At 38.8% G+C, this 14,264-nt stretch overlaps 1 protein-coding gene across 2 annotated transcripts in view; it reads right to left on the reverse strand.

The window, feature by feature from the left end:
• The window catches only part of cwc27 (CWC27 spliceosome associated cyclophilin), a 31,785-nt gene that overhangs the window by 12,610 nt on the left and 4,911 nt on the right, over positions 1 to 14,264 (reverse strand). For both annotated transcript variants that reach the window (XM_026173128.2, XM_080304128.1), the window contains exon 11: positions 1,848 to 1,951. In XM_026173128.2, coding sequence (XP_026028913.1) covers positions 1,848 to 1,951 — 104 coding nt within the window. The remainder of the gene's footprint in view (positions 1 to 1,847; positions 1,952 to 14,264) is intronic.

Consider the following 14,264-nt stretch of genomic DNA (forward strand, 5'->3'; position numbering starts at 1 on the left):
ATGACATCAGGCAGGCATGCAGATCAAGAATCATATACACACTGATGGTATATTACAGGCTGAAGAATATGCATTTAAGAATATTTTAGTGCAGGCACAATAAATTACTATTATTATTATTATTATTTTTATTTATTTTTATGTTATTTCAAGTATTCAATTACTTGCAGTAGAATAATCTTTGATAATCTTAACTGCCTTGTAAGTGATAGTAAACTGATCATCTCTAGGACTTTCCACTGTCAGCTGCAGAAAATGGGAATTTGGAGATGCCATCATGACTTTTTTTGCCATATCTCAGATGACATAATTTACCAAGAACATATCTAGTGGATTATATGACAACCCCCCCAATGATTTGTTACAGATGCAAAATAATTCAAACAAGCATCAAGTGTTCACTGAGTCAGCACTGACCAATTAAAGAGACATGTGAGCGAATGGCACCAGACGCTGACCTTAACAAAGTGGTCAAAGCAGAATCAGGAGAAAATTTTTAGCTTAAAGGGATGGCATTGTTTCTGTGTGTGTGTGTGTGTGTGTGTGTGTGTGTGTAGCCCTTATTGCCGCACAGCTTCTCCAGTGAGATGAGATAAAACAAAAACCTCACCACAGTGCTCGTCTGTGGCTGAGTGGAGTTACAAGATTTACTGCATTTAAGCAGACATCCGTCTCCCCTGCAGCGGCCATTGGGCCGTGACATCTATCCATTCCATTTAATGGAATTAACTTTTGTTTCCAACACAAAAATGTAACGAGGAACTCTTTAAAAGAAACCCCTGCCTCTGGCTAAGCTGACAGAAAAGAACAAAACAAAGGCCCCTGGCTGAATTTAAATACCTTGTAAGATAATAGAGGAGCTTAGGCTACTCGCCATCAGGTATAACAATGCAAGGCTGCTACCGTCTCAACACCTGAATCAATAAGTGGATTTTTTTTTTAGAGACTACGTCTTCTTGAGTGTTAGAACAGAGATATAATTGAGAACAACTCAAATTTAGAGAGAGCAAAAGAATTGTAGTTAATGATAGTATTGGAGTACAACATAGTGACTGGATCTTGTCCTCTTTAATCTAAAATCATGCCGCCAATTGGCAGCAAATAAACATTAGGGTCTGTGTTTCTACTTAAAAGCATGACTCCATCAGTGTTTGTGGAGACAAAAACAATGTTTGAGCTCTTCGTGGACTTTTGTAAATTTTGGCTGGTGGTAATCCCACACTTAGGCTGCTCCCTGCAGACACCCCCTGTAAACCACTTTGTTTTGTTGCACAACAACACACACAACCTCAGGCTAACCTCTGTGTCTGAGTGGTTTTTGTAATTCTCAAAAATGCGTTTCAGCGTCAGCAAAAATCCAGTGATTGACGGCATTATGACAGACTGGAGTGTGGTGAAGACCAGAGGAGATTTGGGGGCAGATTTGTACAGAATTTAGTTGGGCCAAAGCTGCAAACTAACAAACACATTGGGTTTGATGTGCAACCATGGCGGCCACTCAACAATTTTTACCCATGCAATTTTCAGAAAGCTTCAACACAAAAATGCAGGCCGTTTAGGTGGTGGGGGGGAAATAGACGTCTGCAACTAATTGACAAAATCAGAGGGTTGCCTGTCTCAGTGTCCATTAGCAGAGAATGTAGCACAGACCACCCTCCTAGAGACTTACTTCACACTTAAATCTACTTTTAAAGATCATTAAAAAAAAACCCTAAACCTATAAATATATATTATATACATATAATATACACCCACTATATCATCTGCCACCAATAAATGTAAAATATAATGGGTTACACCAGGACACTTAAGAGTGCATGTAGGGGATTAAACATTTGCACACATACCCTCCTTGACTTCATCTTTTGCAGGTTTTGAACTTTCTTCTTTTCTTTGCTTTATGGCCTGCAGTTCTTTCTTCAACTGTCGCGCCTCTTTCCGTAATTCATCACTGTAAATGGAGAAATACAGTTTTGAGATCATAAACTCAACGTATACATCTGTTATAAAAGGAATACACTTGTTAACAGACGAGAAGAATCCCAGAGCGGCAGGCCCAAAGAAAAAAGTCATCCATTACAAACAAGAAGAGAATAGTTTGAACAGACATTTGGCTCCACTGGCTTCATCGCAAAACAAACACAAGGCATACATTTTTTTTTTACGTTTCAAGAATATTAAATGTCTTTATAAACAAGTTGCTACTTGTCATTATGGTGGGCACACATACGAAACACAGAATAAAGAAGGCACATGGAAAAGCTGGTGTTGGTTCAGTAAACAGAAAACACTTTCCTCGAGAGTTTGTGCCCTTAGTTGCTTGTTTGAAGTCTTACTGAATGCAACATGATGTTCACTTTTTAAATTATAGTTCCCATTTAGAGTCAAACAAGACGCTAGCCTGCAAACGACCAGTGTCCCCCAATTTCTCAGTCAAATCGGTTCTTCGCTCATCTGATCGCGTTTCAAAACATCCAAATGGTGACAGCAAAATCACTCAACTTGACACTTCAAACAGGACTTCACTAACCAGTGGATGATGTCACAGTGGGTATTACCCATCTTTTTATTGTGGTCAAGACCAAAGTGGAGAGAGGCGAGTCTGGAATTTGAACTTTGGTCTCAAGTGAAGATCAAGAACTCAAAAATCTAATCCCAGGATGATTTAGACACTTTCCAAGTCAAGTCACAGGTAATAACTAACAAGAACCATGTCAAAGCCAGTCAGTCTAAAGCCAAAATCATCTTCCTCTTTTTTCGACTGCTTCCTTTAGAGATCTGCTTGCATCTCACCCTATCACTTGCATCCTCCTCTGTCACACCAACCAGCTGCATGCCCTTCACTACATCCATGAACTTCCTTCAGGTCCCTCTCATTTCTTCCTGCCAGGGAGCTCCATCTTCAGCATCCTATGTGTGTAATATATTCAGTCTCTCTCCTTGACACATGTTCTAAATGTCTCACTCTCTAACTTTGTCTCCAAACCGCTCAACCTGAGCTGCTGAAGAACCAAAGCTGTGTTTCAGACCATAAACTCATCCCTTTTGCGATATAAATGGAAAGTGATGAATCTCTGGGGTTGGTTTTTAAAACTGATTTACAGTACTTTTTTTTTTTGGCAATCTAAAGCTAAATTTGACCTCAACAAAATTTGTTAATGAGGTCAGTATCATGTTCATATTTGTACAAAAGAACATGCACATATTTAATTTGCATATAAATCAGAGCACTACACAAGTTGTATGAAGTTAAATATGAATGTTTTTCGATACATAAAATACACAATGCTCTGAGTGGCAGAAGTAATAAAAAACTTTATACTTCCTCTGCTCAAGTGGCACTGCAATAACTATCCCAGGCACTCCTCTCCTGGCTAGCCACCCTTGTAAAACCTTTAACTGGATGACAGAGGCAGGCCAAGGCACATCCTCACTTCCTTAACTCCAAGGTGGTGTCCTTTTTGGCAGGAGGCCTGCAGCCCAGCTCATACAAGGCCAGCAATGCTGATTATTGTTCCCCATCATATGACTGAGACTTCTGCCAGTTACAGAGCAGATATGTTATGTTAAGAAATGATAATATTTTTGTACTGCCTGACAGCTCTGTTTCATCCCATTCACTTGCAGAGCCACAAAGCACAGGTAAGCTGCACAGTCTGGGCCCCTGGCCTAGAAACATCTGAGGCATCTCCAGACCAAACAATGGCTGCTTTTGTTTCCTACATCTGCTTTTCTGGACAGACATTCATTTATATCCTTTCTCTTTCCTTTTATGTGGAACTTTGATTCTTGTGTTTGTAGCTAGTGCTATATTTGTTTAATTCTCTGACATTGTCTGTGGCAAAGTACTGAGGCATCAAACTGAGTGATATTTTAACTGTAAGTGGCTCAGCAAATATTAACAGCTGTGTCTGACTTGATGTCATGTCTCTTCCTTGTTAGCTTTCCTGGTTCTTCTGAGGATACACATAAGGAATCAGTCAGACATACAGTTGTTAGTCCTCTATTTTGAGGTCAGTATCAAGAAAAAAAAATTGCTTCAGCTGAATCCAAACTAAGTTGCCAAGGGTAGAAACTGGTTGGCAGAATCAGACACTGCCTATGCGAGGATGTTGCTTGCTCAGCTCAGTCTACAGAAGAATCAATAACAACAAACCTCTTTTCTAAGACATATTTTACATAAAGCATTGTAATGCAACACAGATGTGAAAACCCATAGGTGGGCAAAGAACGTAATAATTTGAAGACTCCAGCTGCCATTCACACTCCCACATGATGAATGGGTTTTTGTCTCTCTGGTGGTACTCTTTGATTAAAATGATAGCAGAAAACTCTCCATCCACGTTACTGCAGAATTACTGCAGTAGGTGGCCAGTTAACTATTTTGTTTTTTTTAAGGTGATGAAGGCAACAACAAACCTTTTTAATACCAACTGTCAGATTTAACAAAGATTGTGCAAATGCAAGCTGAGCTTCAATAATTTAATATTGCACTTTCATTAAGATGTTTTAAAAAAGTCACACACACAACAAACGAGGGTTTAACAGCCTTACTAGTAGTACGGATCAAGTTTCAAAAAAATGCTTGATCCTGCTCTTCCCATTTATGCAATGTTCTAGCAATTTTTTGTACTTCTTGGTAACAATTTCAAAACTTGTCTGCTATCATCTGATACGATTTGGGTACAATGGCTAATACTTGGGAATAATATTGGTATCGAATGTAGCCAGGGACTAAAACCTTTGTTCCGTGTATTGACTATTTCACTGGTACTGTCTAACCATATTCAGGAAAGGCATGCAAGGATTGAAGGATGCTGGTGCTAGGAATGCTAATGTTTATCAAGTTAAAAAAATATTAGACCTTTTAATTGAAATTAGCTGCTAGGAATATATACTGCTGTGGACACTGAAACATCACAGGGTTGACCAGCTGAAGATTGAGGTTTTAGCCTCTTTAGCCAAACACTCAAAAAAGTGAATTTGGGTGGTTCTTACATTTAGAAGAGTCTAAATTGTAATTTAATTAGTGCTGTCAGCGTTAATCTTGCTAAAATGACGTTAACGCCATAACTGCATTAACGCGGCAAATCTCCGTTAACAAGTTACCACGGTTACAGCGAGATTAATGCTGATGGCACTAAATTTGATCAAAAGAATTTTATGTTTATATGGTGAATCATATAAGATCTTGTTGAAATGATATGATACAGTCTTGCAGGAGTGGTTAGTTGCCTGGACACGATACCACAAGATCACATGAGATTTCAAACCAAAAGAAAATCACTGAGGTTTTAAGAGGCAGAAAAGCCTACACACACCACGTGTATGCTATCATTATTGTATATTGACAAAAAAAAAAAATATATATATATAAAAAAAAATCTATATCTATCTATATCTTTCCTTGTTATTTGTGTACTTGTTGTAAATAATCATTGACAGCTCGGTGGTGCACTGCTTAGCACTGTTGCCTCACAAGAAGAAGGTCCTGAGTTCAAATCAACCATCTGGCCTGCATTGGTTCTCTCCGGATACTCTGACTTCCTCCCACAGTCCAAAGACATGCAGTTAGTGGGGTTAGGTTAAATGGTAATTCTAAATTACCCATAAGTGTCAATGTGACTGCAAATTGTTCTCTGTGTTAGCCCTGCAATAGACCGGCAAGTTTTATGTTATCCAGACTCTAATTTTTTTTAACATTTCAAAAAAATAACCCTTTAAATGAACTTAATCATGGAAAGGATTTCAGCATTAATAAATGGCTTTCTATTAGCAGCAACTACTTTTGTTGGACTAATGTAATTTGCATGGGTTAAACTAAGTTGGACTCAACTGCATTAAATAAGTTGATTCATCATAAGTTGGTCCAACTGAAGTACATTAAGTTGGAATAATAGAACTGCATAATGCTAAAATAAAGCAATTTAATCGCGTGGAAATCCTTTCTATGATTTATTTAATACTTTTTTTTTTGAGTGCACCTAGTCAACACAAATTTACCTGCCTCCAAAAAGTCACATAGGCTGCAGGCATGTTGCTTTTCACAAGTTTTTGTTATTATTATTGTTGTTGTTATTTTACTAGTGGCAGTAGCCATCTTTCACAGCTCACTGAGCTCAGGTGACCATTCTAATAGTAAAGACTTGTTGGCAAAGGCTGTGCAGTACACTATATTATATTATCCTTATACAGAAGCTCCCCATTCATTTAATAGTGAGGAGATTCTGTAGTTTTGGCAGTACTGATGATCATACATTTGGGATTTCCAAATGGCCTTTAATCTTTAATCTTGTGGGTTTTATAGGAACATCATCCCTGACACTTCTCTGGCATTAATGGGCATTAATAGGAAGGATTTTGCAAGCCTATTTTTGAGTAAAGAACACACTGGACTACGTGATCATTTTTGGCCTGCCTTGACATGTTGCCATTAGGAAAACAGGAGATGTATCCAAGGCAACAGCTGAACAATCAGCCCCATAACCATGGTGCCAATAAAGAAAAAAAGGGCAGAAAGGACAGGAAAAGCCCCACCAACACCTGTTAGGACTCCCCTCAGGGCTCAGCAAATTCCTCCCAAGACCCTCACATCATAACACAACAAACTACTCTGTTTCTACACTTGTTGCCCAGTCCGAATCACAATGTTTTGTCTAATGTATGTAAACGCATGTTTTAGTCATAGATTTTTTTTTAGGCAGCCAGCATTATCAATGTTAAGATGGACATTTATAACTCAGGTTCAGCAAAAAACAAGGAAAAAAACCCAAAAGAAAAGAACACTTTAACAACACTTCATTCATTGCAAGGCAAGAATAACTGAAGAAGAGAATAAAGGATAGACAAAGCACAGGGTAGCTCCTTCTTGTCCCATTTCTGCAAGTCTACCCATCCCTTTACTCAATAAGGCAATCTATTTGCCAGCAGGAGAGACGAATTTAACAATCATTTTAAAAAACAAGGCCAATCGGAGAGGCACTCATCTGTTGTCATTTGTTGCCAGATAAACAGACCAAAACTGGCAGGACTAGATATATTATCAATCTTTCTTGTGACTCCCTACTAGCCCCTGCGGTCTGAGTGTACTTTGGGGCTGCCAGCTACTGTCACTCCTTCTGAAAATTCAAGAAATGTGAAAACCAGAGAGCTGTGGATGATTAACTTTTCATAAAGAAAGCATATGAAGTGATTGGCAGTAGACCAAGTACTCATGATTCCGAACCTTGCATTTAATACTCCAGTGTCTGGCAGGAGTCTGAGGCTGACACAGGAATTTGACAACCTTAAAAATAGTAAAGTGATGACTGTATGGTTCATCAAAAATTCAATAGTTTTTCCAAAATAGACAAGCACGCTGTGCTATCCTTTTTTGGATTTCTTTGTATTCTCATCTTGCCTTCAAATGGCTTTCACGAAATGTAAATACTGACAGAAATCAAACAGTTTTCACTTAAAATGTGGCCACAGCGTGATTAAGATGGGTCAAAAGTATGTCTAAAAGTAAAATTTAACACCTCAGAGTTGTTTAGAGTAAGTACACCACAAGGGTGGCAGCAGCAGCTTCTCTTTGCTACGTTGGATTAAATCCAGTCTAATGACTGAGCAAGTGATGTGGATGAATGTGCTAGAATAACAAGGTGGCTGGGTGAACTCCCCTCGGGGGGCACTCCATGGCTTGGTCAAAAGCCAAGGAGAACTGTGAGCTGGAGTTGAAGAATCTAACCTCAACGCAGGAATTTGCAGGACTTTGCAAAGTGATCTAGGTCAACGCAGTGGACCAAGGTTCCTTTTTAGAGTGCTTCACCTGCCTAATTTCTGAAACGATGCTTTAGCCTTCATCTAATCAGTTATGCTGGAAGTAACTCATTAATGTCATAGAGTATTAACTGTATGAATTATACTTAGTTTCACATTTTCTACTTCACTTAAATATTTTGCCTTTATGAGAGAATAAGACATAAATGTGCACAGTATCAGATGATGATGTTGATTACAGTCCAAGCCTCACTCCAAGCCTCACTTTTGCTTTTTATTCACTTTGAATTATATAAAACAAACAAACAAAAAAACCCTCAAAACTTCACACATCTTAGATATGCATTGCTGTATGGACCTGTTTCCAGCAAGCAAGTGCCCCATATGGTGCAGACATGCTACAGTGGTCCAGAGATGTGTAAACCTGGCAGTTCCAAAACATACACAACTCTGCTGCCAAGAACTGGATTATCTCAAGCAGGTTTCTGTACAAATGCAGCGCTGAATGCTTTCATGATCTCTGCAACCTTTCCCTGAGAACGCACTGGGTTATGACCAATGACAAGAGACAAGTGCAGCCAATTAATTCACAGTGACATATTGTCTGCAGCTTGGTCGGATAATTAGTGTCTGATGTCTCATTTAAGGTAAACTGTCCACAAGGCTAAGGGAATGCTTTCTTAAGGTGTTTTAAATACTGAAAAGATGTTTGAAATGTGGAAAGAGAAACAGACCCAACGTGGCAGAAGACCAACAGATGAAGAATAGAACTACAGGGGCCGGTCAATTCATTAGTTAGTCAATCAACGGAAAGCGAGTCAGCAACTCGTTTGAAAAATGATTAATCTTTATAGTCGTTTTTCAACTAAAACCTTCTCCAACATGAAGATTTGGTTTTCCTCTGTTTTATATTAACGTAAACTGACTCTCCCACAAACATTTACTCTCAGGTTTTGGAAAATTGTGGTAACATTTTATAGACTAAACAACTCAACGAATTAAGAAGACATTCACAAGATTAAAACACACACAGCTTTGATTAGAGCACGTGGCAGAGTGCCAGAGGGAACATAGATTTTTCTTTTCTCTCGAGGAGTTTGACACTATGATAACTAGAAATTATATATTATATACAAATTCACTGGTTCCATGTCCTCAGATGAGAATATCTCCTGGTTTTCTTTTAAGATGTTAAAATTTCTTTGGGCTGGGAATGTTTGAAAGGAACATTAAACATTAATTTACAGCCAATATAATATACTGATATTGGCATACTCTTATACTGGCTGTAAAACTTTATTTTTGTAATATAGTACAACACTCAAAAAAGATGCTTGGGTAGCTTCAGAAATAGTGTCATTAAACAGAATGTCATACAGAATGGCTTCAACTTCTTTGTTTAAAACACACTTAGTATTGTCTGTAGCACACGTAGGAGCGTTGCATCACAGAGGAGCAGTGTGCTGATGAATACATTTTTTACTACCCCAAAACTGCTGCTGGAATTGGGCCCCAAAATCCAGTATTCTTACACTCTAAAGAAGAAAATCTACATCATAATCAATATTGAAAAGTCACTGTAAATCAGATACTGGATCCTTTATTTTCCTACATTTATTCACACCTAAATACATTTCTATGTATCATGTGTATACACCTACACTAAAAATACACACAAGTCCCTACAAAATGTAATTTTAATTAGAATATTCTACAGATGACATGAAAATAAAAATCTGGAAGACGCACTGAATTTAAAAAAAAAAGTCATTCCATCTGTATTACTAAGTCACCAAATACACATAAGTGATAACAAGTGAAATAAATAACAGGATGTGCTGTTCTGTCATTATCTTCAGTCTGCTGTAACTAAAAAGCCATTACCAGAAACAGCAGAGGGAGCCAGGCCATGCTGGCAGAAGCAGCTCACCCTGTGTCCCACAGCCATATGGAAGCGTTTTGCTTCCCCAGTCATGCCCCGTCGGGTTTAACAAAAGTGGCGACTACCACATACACTGCTTTTGGGACTTCATTCCGTAGTGTCTTTTATAAAGCACCCCCCACCTTCCCACTCAAGACAAAGAGGCCCACTTGAAAGAGCAAAGGCACTTGATCAATAGTAACATAAAGGGAGTGTCAAACTGTAAGTGTAAAGGCTTAAAGAGAGGTACCCACAACATCGACTACACAACAAGTTGAGGCAAACTCTGAGAGAAATGAATGTGTTTTGATCAATTGTATCCTTAGTTTTAAAGTTATAGGTAAACTATTATTTGGAAACTGAATGCTGAATATGAACAAGTCCAAGCATTTTGCAATGACGGAATATTGCAGTGGAATATCATCTGGCTCCTGGAAGGCAACTTAAGACAGTTTTTACATCAAGTCAAAACTATTTTGGATTCATGCACGCTCCTAATTTCATGGTTTTCTCAGCAATAGGGGGAGCTTTGTAAAATTTACTCCGTAAGTCACTACAAACCTGTATATCTCTCTCTCACATACTCACACACATAGCAACTACAAAGGAATTAAATGAAAGACCAAATAGCAGAAGTCATGCAGCAGTGAAGGCCATCAGACAGAATGGAGATTAGTGACTGCTGTTAACATCCTGCCTCCTTTTTCCCAGGTGACTAGATAGCAGTTGGTGTTCTTCCTTGCGGACAAAGTAGCTGAAAGCCCAAAGCAAAGCAACGGTGGGAGAGCAAGCTCACCCTGCAACAATGCCCCCTTTGTCCTGTACTAACACTGTACCTACCAGCCTGCTCTTTGATTCCCTGCCAAGACAAACCACTGTGTTGGGTTACAGTTCTTGTAGCAAAACAATCTGCGCTTGTGTTTAATATACTGCAGTCTGCCTGCATTGGGCTGGCTGTCAGTCAGGGCACGCACACACACACACACACACACACACACACACACACACACACACACACACACACACACACACACACACACACACACACACACACACCTGACTGGGGGCCCACTCTTTATCCTATTAGCACTAATGAGAGAGGGGTATGTTGATTATGTGTGCTGAGAGCTACTTGTGAAGAGGATATTGTGGAGAGATAACTGTTAAATCACTCTCTCCATTCTCCACAGGTCATTTTCATCCAAATATTATCACACACACCATCACTCTCACCTCCATTGCGCTCATACGGCTGGCTTGGACAGACGTGCTGTTTACTGCTAAGTAAGCAATTCGTGTTGAATGCCAATTTTCCTGCTTCAAAGAGCAGAGTCCTGATGTTGGTCCAGTGAGAAACAACGGAGACGTGCGAGCTTTGGTGTGTGTGCGTGCATGTGTTTGTGAGAATGTATCAAAGTAAGTGGGTGTGTATTGACAGAGCTGGAGGTAATGTAAAAAAAAAACAGGTTAGACTCCACTTCATTGGGTGAGAACTAAATAAATCATGTTGGGGAAAAAGTAGGAGAACTGGAGATAAGGACTTCTGGTGGACAATTTTTCTTGAAGAGCCACTGCAAGTTTAGTGTACTTGTCACAAGGAGGCTTTGAAATCAGTTGTTTAATGTCTCTTTGGCTCTGAAGAGAGTTTCGTAACAAGTGAAAAACACTTATCAGTTATACAATATTGGGTATTCTAAGTTTGGGCTTGTGCTTAAAGTTTAAATGTGAAGTTAGCTGTATCATGGGAAAAGGAGGATCTAGTGGTTTGTTTGGAGCTTTTCAGATACTATTGACTAGGACTTTATGGTCTGAAATTTCTGAATTCTGACCTCAAAGTTTTCCACGGCAAATGTAAAGAATCAAAATGGCTGTGAGCAGGAACTTTCTTAAGTTCATCCACTGCTACTCATGAAATCAGGGTGCATGATATTAGTCTTGGTTTCTTAATAAGAACTTCAAACTTCCATCATACTTCTTCAAGCAGGATGTCTAAAATGTATGGCTTCCAGGTTATATCTAACAGCATAGGAGCAGGAAGATTCTTCAGTCTCTGCTACTTTGATTTAGACCATTCTTTTTAGTCTGTCTTGTGAATCGCCCAACTTCAAATTTCCAACAAAAATTCATAGAGTATTCCCTAAATAGGAACAGTTTTTCCATAGCTTTGAAGTTTCTCTCGCTTCATAAAAACTGTATGAGGATGATTCTTCTTTATATCTCGTGTGTGAACTTCATTGATGCTTCTAGTTAGGGCTGCAAATGTTCTGACAGACACACAGCTGTATCCTACAGCTGTCAGCTTTGTGTTAGGACTCTGCAAACTGAAGCCACTAAAGTGGACGTTTGGAAATATTTATGGTGCCTTTTGTAAACAAATGGAATTATACAATTCCACTACCAGGATATAGCCATACTCCATGACATGTATTCACTATGTTAATGTGGAATGAAAGTTATCCAGATTAAAAATCCAAACATTTAGCATTAACCAGTCAGAGTGACCCACCCTCGAAGACAAATGCAAACAAAGAGTCACACTTTAAAAACACAGAAAGATCCTGAATTCGCTCAAACACTGAAATGAATACCTTTGCATTCACGCATCAAATCAAACTATCAAAAAACTTCACACACAGATTTATTGACATTTAATGTATAACAACTGGTTCAGGACTGATACTTATCGTTTTAAGTATTTAACTGCATTGTTTTTTGTTCCATCATATTTTTTTGGTCCACAACCACCTCTCCTTTTTGAGAGGAAAGGTGGTTGAGAGGTGTTTTAACATTATGCGTAGGAAGAGACAAGCAGACATAGTGGGCCCTCTTGAGAAAGAGAGAAAGCACGTTTGCCTCTATTTGTTTGTGGTCCATACCTGCTCCCATGGACACTGTGGAAAAGCTTATAGGTGAGTATAAGAGAGCTGCGCATCGTTCAAGAATACTGTTTTCTACTCCTGCTGGCCAAAACAACCCTCAGGTCACAACAGCTCCTAGTGGGCAGCCCACTGAAGCTCTTGTCTAAATATGGTCACTTCTGACACTGGAAGATCAAGAAAGAGATTACCATGAAGATAAACTACAGAGGAGGCTGTGCTTGTCTTTTATATAGACTGTGGTTAAAAAAACAAAACGACAACAACAACAACAAAAAGACTTCTGGAGCAATGTTCTTCGGACAGACAAGGTCAAAGTGGAGATTATTTTAGTCAAAAAACAAGCACAGCATATCAGCGCAAACACCTCACACCAACTGTCAAGCAGGATGGGGGAGGCCTGATGATATATACTTGTTTTGCAGCTAGAGGATTTGGGCACCTAACAATCACTGAGTAAACCATAAACTCCTCTGTATACTAACATACTCTAATGTCAAACGCGAGGCCATCTGTCGACAGCTAAAGCTTTGCTGAAACTGGGTCATGCGATGGGACAGTGATCCCCATCACAGCTGCAAATCTACAACAGAATGGCTGGAAAAAAAAAAAAGAGAAAAGAATCAAGGTGTTGCAATGGCCCAGCAAAGCCCAGACCTCAATCTGTTTGAAATGCTGTGACTGGATCTTAAGAAAAACGTGCATAAACGAATGTTTGCAAACCTCAATGAACTGAAGCAATGTTGAGAAGAGTGGGCCAAAATTCCTCCACAGCGATGTGAGAGATTGATAGGGTCAAACACAAAACAATTATTTCCAGTGAATGCTGCTAAAGCTATGATCGGGTGTACTAACTATTTTGTAAGACTACACAGGGTCCTGTAAAAATGTATTGTGATAACGTATTTGTAATTTAACTCATTTCAAGCCAAAGCTTCAAATATTCTCTGGATCCAGCTCTTGAAACTGGATAAATCACTACACATGAATAAAAAGAACCAAGTTGGCCCTATTACTTTTTTTCATAACTAATTGGGCTCACTTTTATCTAAAAATCGAATAAAGATTAAGGTTCTCCATCTATTTCAGGTTAGAAATCTCTCACATTAGAATGCTTAAATACATCTGAGGAATATTTTAAATAAATCCAGTTAATATATGCCTGTTAAAGATAAATGTTTTGCTACTAATGACTTAAAAAGGGGTATCTATTATGCATTTTCTTATCTTCTGTGACATATATAGTTACAATGGTGGGTGCTCAAATTAAACATGACTAAAGTTTCAAATAGTGACGCCAAGGTATGAACCACTCCTCCCTACATGCCTCAAGTGCCTCAGTCTGGAAACCTTCTTTCCAGTATGGTGAGCAAGGCAGCATCAAAGTGGCTGTAAGGGTGGCACTAAAGGATGACAATCTAAAATAGCTCACGAACAAGTAACACCGAATCTAAATTGTTAAATATACATTAATTTGTACAACAAAGTCCTCCAGCAATCCAACCACGACTGCATCAGAGAAACTGTAGCATGACTGTTCAAGAGGATTTGCTGCTGCAGAGAGGCACTAATTAATACGAGCTAATGATTGTTTCTACTGTGTCTAGGCCACTGAGCTGTTAAAATATTATACAAATCCTTCTCATCTCTCTTGAATTTGTTCTTGTTGTCATGAAATTTTAAGATTAGGTCAAGGTGGAGCTAAAACA

The sequence above is a fragment of the Astatotilapia calliptera genome, chromosome 7, assembly GCF_964374335.1.
Source record: "Astatotilapia calliptera chromosome 7, fAstCal68.1, whole genome shotgun sequence".
Taxonomy (NCBI): domain Eukaryota; kingdom Metazoa; phylum Chordata; class Actinopteri; order Cichliformes; family Cichlidae; genus Astatotilapia; species Astatotilapia calliptera.